General features: G+C 39.2%; 1 protein-coding gene across 1 annotated transcript in view; it reads left to right on the top strand.

Moving 5' to 3' along the window:
* Window positions 1–5,714: 5,714 nt before the first annotated feature.
* The window catches only part of LOC308662979 (vomeronasal type-2 receptor 26-like), a gene marked incomplete at both ends in the record, with an annotated part of 41,040 nt that continues 36,175 nt past the window's right edge, over window positions 5,715–10,579 (top strand). Inside the window, 3 exons of the mRNA XM_081319123.1 lie at window positions 5,715–5,993; window positions 6,498–6,713; window positions 8,809–9,042. Of these exons, the coding sequence (XP_081175249.1) occupies window positions 5,715–5,993; window positions 6,498–6,713; window positions 8,809–9,042 (729 nt within the window). The remainder of the gene's footprint in view (window positions 5,994–6,497; window positions 6,714–8,808; window positions 9,043–10,579) is intronic.

The following is a 10,579-nucleotide window of genomic DNA, read 5'->3' as shown; positions in this document are numbered from 1 at the left end:
CAGAGAACGCCCTACCCCTGGGGGCCACCAGTCGACATTCTTTGACCGGTGGCACCCTGAGGAGGCCCTCTGTGGGAGCGTACTAGTTCTAGATTTTTGCTAGGAAATCCAGGTCAATAAGTCCTCATAGTGGGAAAGAGAGTATCTTTTCCTTTAAAAAAACTTGATCTTTTTCTAAAGATCAAGGAAAACATGCTGATGTGACATCAGGAAATTGTGAAGAAACATACCGTATTTTCCGGCGTATAAGACGACTTTTTAACCCATGAAAATCTTCTCAAAAGTTGGGGGTCGTCTTATACGCCTAGTCGTCTTATACGCCGGAAAATACTATTCACCTCTCTGATCTTTTCTCTTTTCTGCTGGACGGCGGGATCGCTGGGTGAATGGAGGTAGGCGATGGCGACCCGTGGTTAAGCAGCCGATGGTGAACGGGTGATGGAGGGCATACTCTCGTCAGCTCCTGGGGTGGCTACTGCAGCCGCCACCGTTGCTCTCTGTAGGACTGGCCATGCTGGCGCTTCCAATGCTGGCTGTCAGGTCCCCGAAAAGAGGAGGGGCAGGTGGTCCCCAGAGGCGCGCTGCTCGACAGTAGGAAGGGAGCACCTTTGCTCCTGCCGAGGCACCGCCTGACCCGCGCCGACCGGAAGAATTGCTTGCCTGGTCACGGAGTGTGGAACAGTGGTACATGGCACCCCTCTTGCCTGCAGACCATGCAGCGGCCCTCGCCAGCCGGCCTCGGCATGGCCGCCCCAAGCCCGGCTCTCTAGCACGTCTTCCGGGCCCACCTGGCCAACCGTCTCCTGGACGGGGTTGGCTCCAGACGCGGCAGCTGCTCCGTCTGCAAATGCTATCTCAAAGCCAGATCGCGCTTGGCCGTGCAGGATGCCGAAAGGCGGGGACTCAGAGTTCCCGCGGTGGTTGCGGCTTCTGGCATGCTGTTTGCAGAGTCTGGCCTGGAAGAGCGCGTGGCTTTGTACCATTTGCATCAGACGGGGCTGAATCTGGCTTGTGTCGGACACTTGGCAACTGGCATGTAAGTATTTTCCGGCGTATAAGACGAAAAATCTTGAAAATCTTCTCAAAAGTCAGGGGTCGTCTTATACGCCCAGTCGTCTTATACGCCGGAAAATACAGTAAGTTTAATAGAAAGAAGTTCTTTAAATGAATTAAACCTTTTCTACAGTAAGTGTAAAAAAGTTAAAAAGATCTATCAAAAGACAGAGTGTTCAAATTGAAAATTCTAGGTAGCCCTTGACTTACAATAGTTCATTTAGTTACCTTTCAAAGTTACAGTGTCACTGAAGAAAGGGACTTATGACCATTTTTCATACTTATGACTGTTGCAGCATCCCCTTGATCACATGATCAAAATTTGGATGCTTGGTAACGGGTTCATATTTATGACAATTGCAGTGTCCCAGGGTCATGTGATCAGCTTTTGTGATCTTCTGACAAGCAAAGTCAATGGGGAAGCCAGATCCACTTACCTTTCGTGTTACTAACGTAACAACTGCAATTATTCACACGACGACTGTGGCAAGAAAGGTTGTAAAATGGGGCAAAATTCACTTAATGTATGGTTCACTTAGCAACGGAAAGTTTGGGCTCAATTGTGGCCATACGTCAAGGACTACCTGCACACACATATAGTAAATAAAGGAGGAACCTCGCATTTCTTGTGAAAGGCAAAGGATGTTGTAGCCCTTTGTCTTCATGGTGGGGGTATGTAGTGGGGGATGAAGTCCACCATATTTTAATTCTTTATGCTATGCATCTGGAAGGCTTTCTGCAACCCACTGGTGAAACAAAAGTCACCCTACTGTTGCATCTTGTTAAAGATTCTCTGCATCTCCATTCTTATTAAGATGGATCACTGAAAAAGTTGTTAGTGGCAAGAATTGCATCAGCAATGTCTCCAGCTGTGTCTTAGCCCATGAGGTCATCCAAAGTTCTGAACATTACAGGGGTGATGCTTCCCCTTATAATTAATTATATCTTGGTTGTGTTCTTGTTGATTGTCCAGATCTTTTCCCCAATGACTGCCTTCAGTATAAACAACAGACTTAAAAAGAATATGAAGTGATAGTTTGTGCTAGAAACTCTGGGTGTTTAAATGCCTTCTTTGCCCCTTATTCCTCAAGCAGATGTATGGGGTGAGAATTTATTTTATTCTCTTTTCATTATTTTTAGACGTACCTGACTCTGCTCAACATATCAACTATGGTCCTACTGATTCTTCTTCTCCTCTTGCCCCATCTAACTTGTGGGGTGCTGAAGGCTAAGTGTCCTTTGCATTTGGCACCAGATGAAGTAAAGCCACTGAATTTCTACAGACCAGGAGACCATCTCATCAGCGGGATCACTTCTGCTACAACTGCAAAGTTTCTGTTCTACAAGTTCAACAGGACTCCTTCTGCTAAACTTTATGAGTAAGTCACCCTGAATGGGAGAAAGGTACAAGCATCTCCATTTCTTTTGTGAGGGTGATTGTGCTGTGAGATTGTCATGGAAGGAATGTTGGACATGAACAACCAAAATGTAGAAGGGGATGCCACTGATAGCTCATCTAATAAATTCAGCCTAAGTGGAAAGAAACCTGGGAGGAAACAATTCAAAATTTTCCACGTGCCCTGACATATTTATCCCTAATGCTAGTATTAAGTATATTTTACTGAAGCCTGTGTAATTCTTTCTTCCTTGATCTTGAGGATGACATCTTTTTCTAACTTTAAAATTGTACAAAAATCCCTAAATTGGGAAGCCTATTCCCTTTATATGATGCCTTGAGTTAATTTCAGTTTAAGGCAAAGTTACCCCAAGAGAGAGGCCATCACCCAGGCACAGACTTTCTTTTGAAGAAGTTGACCAGGATCCATTTAAAGTTTCTTTCCAGTCTTCATGAGGGTCTACTAATAAATATCAGCCTGGGCGTTAACTTATATGAACAGTCAAAACAACACTTGAGGACCAAAAGTTGATGGAACAGGATATGAAAGAAACTTATTTTGTAATTTGCCTGTGTTTGCTCCAGCCTCCCTTTATTTCTTTCCAACAGTGACCCTAAGAACGTTATTATTATTATTATTATTATTATTATTATTATTATTATTATTATTATTATTATTATTATTAGTTTATTTGTTTATTTGTCATTTGATTTCTTTGTTTTGTTGCCCCTATAGGTTGTATCCTTATCATAGGCTGAAGCTAAAGTTCTTTTATTGAAGAGTAACATAACAGACCGTGTAAATAGATCATTACAAAAATATATAATATTCTCAGAGTCTTAAAATGCAGTCTAAATGTTCAGATTTACGTATGCACTGTGAAATCAATCTATATGCCCATTATTACTCAGGAGTTCAAAATCACTAACGTAAACACAGAGAAACAAAAAATATAAATTCTAGGATAAAGATGGAGCAGGGAGGTTAGATTACAAAACTTTGAAATAATAGTAGTGTTAACATTATTATAATCAGGGATCAGAATTCAACAAGAAAACAGCAGATCAAACAAATAATATAGTTTATAGCAAGAACTTTGATGCAATCAAATTGTTTCTGGTTTTATACAGTTTAGCAAAATCGGGCTGTGTTCATGAAAATGCAATCAAATTGGCCTGAGATGTTAACATATAATTACTACGATGAAGCTTCAGATCAACCAGACAGGAGAGAAACTACCAAAAGGTTGAAGGGAAAGTTTGGAATAAGACATGGACGTTCAAGCTAAATCTTGATGCTACCTCTCTCTCCAATGTCTATCTCTTTCAGTCTCACTCTCTCTAACCTTCCCTTTCACACACATAAAACACAAAAATGTGGTTGGCTATTTACATCTATATTGCAGATACAAATATTACAAGATCCAGTAACTTCACCTGTAGCATCAGGTCAATTAATATGTGTTAATTTTCCAATGTGATATACAGTATGATCTTGTAAGTCATCTATTTCCCCACCCAATTCCATGTCAAATATTGTGACTGTTTCATATTTAGTCATTTTCTCCTCCATATCCACCTACCCCCCCACCCCACCCCGCTCTTTTTCAACCAGGACATATAGACAACTATGCCTATATATTTTCAATGAACTGTAAATCGAATAAACAAGAAGAGAATTGTAGCTATTTTGGGAGCCACAAAATTCTTTTTTTAATATATTGTATTAATTTTTTTAACATAACCATCATTAATATTTGGTAAACAGCATGTTGTCTAAGTTTATATTTTCAAACAATCAATAACAAGTAATTTCTATAGTTCCATATGCCACATAATAGCTTTTCTTGATTTTTTCTTCTTCCAATAATATTAAATTAATACATTTCTTAGTAATTTTAATAGATAGCAATTGAATATAGACATTTTTCTAATATTTCAACAAATAACAACCACATCAACATAAATCTTCTTTTCTAATTAATCATCTTAATCACCTTGTCATAGATCCTGTTTTTAAAGTTCTCATTTAAATTTGTTTCCCCCACAATGTTCAAAAAACATTTTCCCTGTTAAGATTTTCTTAGATTAATTACACTTAAGTATAAGTCTTTTTCGTCATACAAGCCATACCAACACTTTTACATTTCTCATATCTTAAAACAAAAAGAAAAAAGAAAGAAATAATATACTACTTGAAAAACATGTCCCTCTTAAGCTAAAATACATTTATGTCCAAATTTTTTTCTATTCTTTTTAAACATATTCAAACCTATATTTAACCTTTAAGTATTCCATCTAATAAATCCACAGCTAATCTTTTAAAACTATTCAAAATATTCTTATTAATTAAGATTTTCTCAAAATACATTATACTTAAGTATCTAAAACCTTTCCCTCGTGTAAATCATATCAACATTTTTATATTTCTCATATCATAAACAAAAATACTATATTGCTTAAAAAGCCTATCCCTCTTAAACTAAAATTCATTTATATTAAAATTTTTATTTCTTTAACCATATTCAAACAAGTGCTTAATCTTTAAATATTCCATCTGATGTCCCGTCATCTAATGTCTTAATTTTAACTTTAGCCTTTCCTAATCAGTGTGCTCCACTGAACCAAATATTGTAAATATTGTTGTAGGTACAAGAGATGAATCAAGTGAGGTGTTTTTGTGGGGATGCTTCACCCCATCATATTCCTTCATTTTTTTGTCTCTCAAGTTCTCATAGTTTTCCTGACAGTTCTGTAATCGATTTTATTGAATCTTTTTTTTTCTTGTCCTTAGACTTATTTTGCAATCTTGAAGTATAAGTTGTCTTTTCCATGTCCAATATTTCCTACAAGTTTTTCTCCACCTTGGTTAAATCATAGTTCCTTCCATTATTAAATTTCATCTTTGGGCCTCTTTCCTCTAGTTTATGCTCAGTTATCTGCTTTACATCACTCTCTTTTGTTGTTTTCTGAGAGTTTGTTTGTGAGAAAATTATTTGTCAGCTCTGTGCTTTTTGACTGAAAAGAAGATGTAGAATTGATTTCTTTACGAAGATTCTCCAGTTCTCTCTATAGTTAACAACTGGTATTTGCAATGCATCTGATTTGTAAATCAATCCAAGCAGAAGTTAGAAATTAGATCCTGTGGTTTAGACAAAGTTTTCTTATTAGTGTTAGAATCAAAGGATCCCTCATTAAATATGTCATTCTGATTGGATGCAGGATGAAAATGTGATCCACCTATATTTGCAGAAAAGGCTCCACAATGTACTGGAAAGCCCTGTCCTTCCTTTTTGCCATTGAGGAGATTAACCAGAATCATGAACTCTTAGCCAATGTCACCTTGGGCTATAATATTCATGACAACTATTTTAACACAAAGGTGACTTCAGAAATTTTATTGGACCTGCTTTCAAAGGGAGAGGCAGATATTCCAAATTATAACTGTGGAAAATGGAGAAACACACTGACGGTCCTTGAAGGAGCTGATTCAGACATGTCCATTCAGATATCAACCATGCTGAACATCTTCAAGATCCCACAGGTAGATCTGTGCAGGCATGATAGCTTGGTCATTTGAAAGGGGATAAAGTTCCTAAAGGCCATGATAGGTACCAAGAGTTAGGGGAGAAGATTCAAGACTCTGAATTAGATATGGCTCAGATGAGCTTCTTGTTCCAAGGCCCTTGTCCAAATTGGTGGACTCTGACTGGATATTTGTAAAAGAACTGGTGGGTTGAGTTGCAGGGCCTGAGCAAGGGAGAATTCTACAAGTCTTCTTTGGAACAGATGTCAAAATGGCCACAGATGAACAAATAGCAATAGCAGTTACACTTATATACCGCTCCATAGTGCTTTATAGCACTCTCTGCGCAGTTTACAATGCCAGCATATTGCCCCCAACTATCTGGTTCCTCATTTTACCAACTTCAGAAGAATGGAAATCTCAGTAAATAATAAGGACAAAGATCTTTAGTCAGAATTTTGGGCAATCAATACTTTGGTTTTGAACTGAGAGAAAATGTTAACTATCCCCCTTCTTTTTCAGGTCAGTTACACTTTTGCTTCCCAGGTTTTGAGTGACAGAAAACGATTCCCTTTTTTTTACTCAACCTTCCCCAAAGAAACACAGGAGTACCCAGGGATTGTCAAAATACTCCACCATTTCGGATGGACGTTGATTGGACTCCTTGCTGCAGATACTGAAAAAGGAGAGAAATTCATGAGACTCTTCACACCCATACTGGTCCAGAATGGCATCTGTGTAGTTTTCTCCCAAACCATTTCAGTGAATCTTAAGGATAATGTCTACCATCCTGGACTTTTCCAAGAATGGAGTCAAGTCAATGTCTTTCTTTACTTTGCTGAAGCCTTAACCTTCTCGCATGGAATAGCACATGCCCAAATCATTCTGAGCCAAGTGGAGAAACCTGTTGTGGGAAAAGTTTGGATCACAACAGCTTTCTGGGACCTCACCTTGCCATTGTCATATAGTGCTTTATCTTTCCAGTACACCCATAGTATTCTTTCCTTTTTTAGCCGGACAAATCAAAACATAAAATATGATTATTTCCTCAAACTTAATGCTTTTATGGAGGAATTTGCAGGTTTAGTGTTTTCATGTTACTATACAAAGCATCCCCTGTCTGTGAAAGGCTGGATAAGGTGCAAAGAAAGAGAAAAATGGCGGAAAGTTTCTCATGACCTACGAGAAAGGATTCTGTCCCTGGATGGCTACCACATTTACCACACCATCTGGACCGTTGTGCATGCTTTACACACAGTCTATTCTCTCCAATCCCAGAGAAGGGCCATGAAGAATGGAAACAGATTTGGACTTCAAAGATTGCAGCCATGGCAGGTAATTTCCTTTTCCATCACAAAGATTTCTGCTGACAGGGAGAATCCACTCTCCCATTCCAGAATGTTCAGCCCTTTATGGATATTTTGCTTAAACAAATAATTTTGTTTTTATCTGACTTTATAAAGAGGGGAATTTTGTGAAGTTCAGAGTCACCTTCAACTGGCACATCTTGTATAGCTTGCAAACAAATTAATACAAGAATTTATATGTGAGTGAAATGTAAATGATATGAGGAGGCGCAGTCGTATTGTCAACTGCCAGCTTATGCTTGCTGTGCTTCTCTGTTATGCCATTACAGATTGCCATGAACTGTGGGGAGGGGAGATAAGGAAGGGGAAAGATTGGCGAATCAAAAGTAGAGACTGTGCCACCTTGAGACTCTGCTCCAAGGTCATCCAGCTGGAAGGAGGGAGCCACATACCAAGCTGTGCTTGGATTGACTGTTATGAAAATATCTTACATCGACTTGATTGCTTACAGTGGGGTGGGCAGCGAGGGACACTTAGGGATGGGAAAAGTAGGACTTAGAGATTTTAGCATGCAATTTTCAGTTCTGGCAATGCAATAGGATTAAGGAGAAACCTCCTGACAGTGAGGACAATTAACCAGTGGAACAGCTTGCCTCCAGAAATTGTAGGCATTCTATCACTGGAGATTTTTAAGAAGAGGCTAGACATTCACTTGTCTGAGATGGTATAGGTTCTCCTGCTTGAGCAGGGGGGAGGACTAGAAGACCTCCAAGGTACCTTCCAGCTCCAGTCTATTCTAATACTGTAATACACTTAATCTCTAATAAAGCTATACCTTTCCAAACAAATGGAGCCAAGGATTATTTCTATTCAGAGCTTTAAGTATTGGCTAGTCTGACACATATCCTTTAATAAACCCCATCTGGATAAATCTTTCTGTACCCTACCATAGAACATACAGACCAGTTTTGTGAGTTAACATTTACTTAAGATTTCACATAATTTTGTTACATTAAAATTTTACAATTAAATGTTACATTTAATTTTTGTCTTGTTTGATTTTATGGAGATGGGGAATTATACTATATTCTGCTCAGAGCCACACCATGTATGACTATAATTACTTAATCTCTCAGAAAATGTCAAATGAAATGATGAGATACAATTAGTTGCTTTAATGAATTCCCCTTTGAAGAACACTTTCTCTCTCTAGCCTGACTCAGAAGACAGCCCAGGGTTCATATAATTCTCCTGACAGTGCAGTGTATAGTTGCCAGATATCTGGATGGATTATTTGAAAATTTGGAGAGCATTTGGAATGTTCAATCTAGCTATTATTTTCATGTTGCTTTTCACTTTGTTTTGTGCCCATTGGAAGATGGATGGAGCTCACTTCAAGGAATGGCCATCAGCCCTTCAATTCAGCCTTGAATTATAGGAAGATCATCTGTGCAGTTGGGAAAATTTAGATCTCCATCTTGCTTTTCTATATTCTTCAATTCTTTCATTTTGCTTGTCCTTTTCAGCTTCATCCTTTCCTGAACATCGCCCAGTATTACAATAATTCTATGGAGGGAGTATATTTGGATGAAAAAGGGGACCTGGCAGCTGACTTAGACATCATGTACTGGGTAAAGCTTTCCAATCAATCTGTTATCAAAATGACCATTGGGAGTTTGGAAAGAAAAGGATGCTCAGAAGCCAAATTTAGGTTCACGATGGATCAGAAGGCAATCATGAGGTCCATGCAGGTCAACAAGGTGGGGAAGTTAATTTCTTTCATATCCCACATTTTGTAAGCAATTTCCTAATATCTGAGGCATGTTCTCAACTGAGTTTCTCACTTGTCTGACAGAAGGATGCTACAGAATCAAGGCTCTTTATTTTCCTTATGTTTATTTTATCAGGTTCTGCATGGCTCTTTGCCATGCAGTCATGCTCCCAAAGAATTGATTGTGTGCCTTAAGACAGCTCATGCTCAGTTAGAAGCTGTTGATCTTAAAGACTCTGGACAAACTTCATTCAGGCTTGTTATCAGCATCAAAATCCCAAGATTAGGAAGATCCAAAAAGTCTGTTTGACCACAGATGATTCCACAGACATGTCCAGGTTGCCTTCAGATATCCTGCAACTGTCTAGTGCTGCTCAGAGCAGAGGAGGAACAAGGAGGGCTAAACAAGGAAGCTTGAAGCTTCTTTTCAACTGTTCCAAGAAGGCTCCACACATAGGTAACCCTGAGGACACAGATAAGCCTCCAGGTAGCATTAATGACTCATTAAAAGAATGCAAATGAACAGCTGTCTGCAAGGACTATAAATCTTTCCATTCCCCACCATCCAGTCAGAGCTGAAGAATCTTCTTGGATGAGAAGTGAAACGTCTTCAAAGAAAAACAAGAAGGTCCAGTTGCCTCATGAAAAAAATCATCTTTGGAAGAAGGAAGCTTGAATAGAAGTTAATCATAAAAAGGAGAGGAAAAGCAAAGGAATTAAGTGGGATGTTTTGGGGAAGATTTAGAACCATGTTTGGTTAGGTTAAGGTAAAGGTAAAGGTTCCCCCGCACATGCGTGCTAGTCGTTTCTGACTCTAGGGGCCGGTGCTCATCTCCATTTCAAAGCTGAAGAGCCAGTGCTTGTCCGAGGACGTCTCCGTGGTCATGTGGCATGACTAGATGCCAAAGGCGCACGGAACACTGTTACCTTCCCACCATAGTGGTCCCTATTTTTTTGGTTGCATTTTTACGTGCTTTCGAACTGCTAGGTTGGCAGAAGCTGGGACGACTAACAGGCGCTCACTCTGCTACGCAGCAATCAGGATTCGACCCGCCAAACTGCCGACCTTCTGATTAACAAGCTCAGCGTCCTAACCCACTGAGCCACCGCATCCCTTTTGGTTAGGTTACTGAATGTTTTTTTTTCTAAGTCTGGAACAGGAATATTCCACAACTCACATCTCTCACATCCCGGACATAAACTGTTTCAATAATTCCCCTCAGGACAGCACCACAAGGCATTGCATGCCAAAACAACTAGACACAAGGACAGTTTTTTCCCTTGTGCCATCACTGGGTCGAACACCTAACTGTCACAGTTCTGTCTAATATCCATGTGTATTTACGTATGTAATGTGACTGTATTATTATTATTATTTATTTATTTATTTATTATTTAAACTTGTATACCGCCCTATTCCCGTAGGACTCACGGCGGTTTACAGGGAAAAATTAAAAATACATACATACAAAGTTAAAATCGATTAAAACTAAAATCTTATCCTTCTCACTTTCTCTACTACCCCC

This window comes from Vipera berus, assembly GCF_964194415.1.
Source record: "Vipera berus genome assembly, chromosome: 2".
In the NCBI taxonomy this organism is placed as follows: Eukaryota; Metazoa; Chordata; class Lepidosauria; order Squamata; family Viperidae; genus Vipera; species Vipera berus.
The sequence above is the reverse complement of the archived record's forward strand: the minus strand, read 5'-3'. Positions and strand labels throughout refer to the sequence as shown.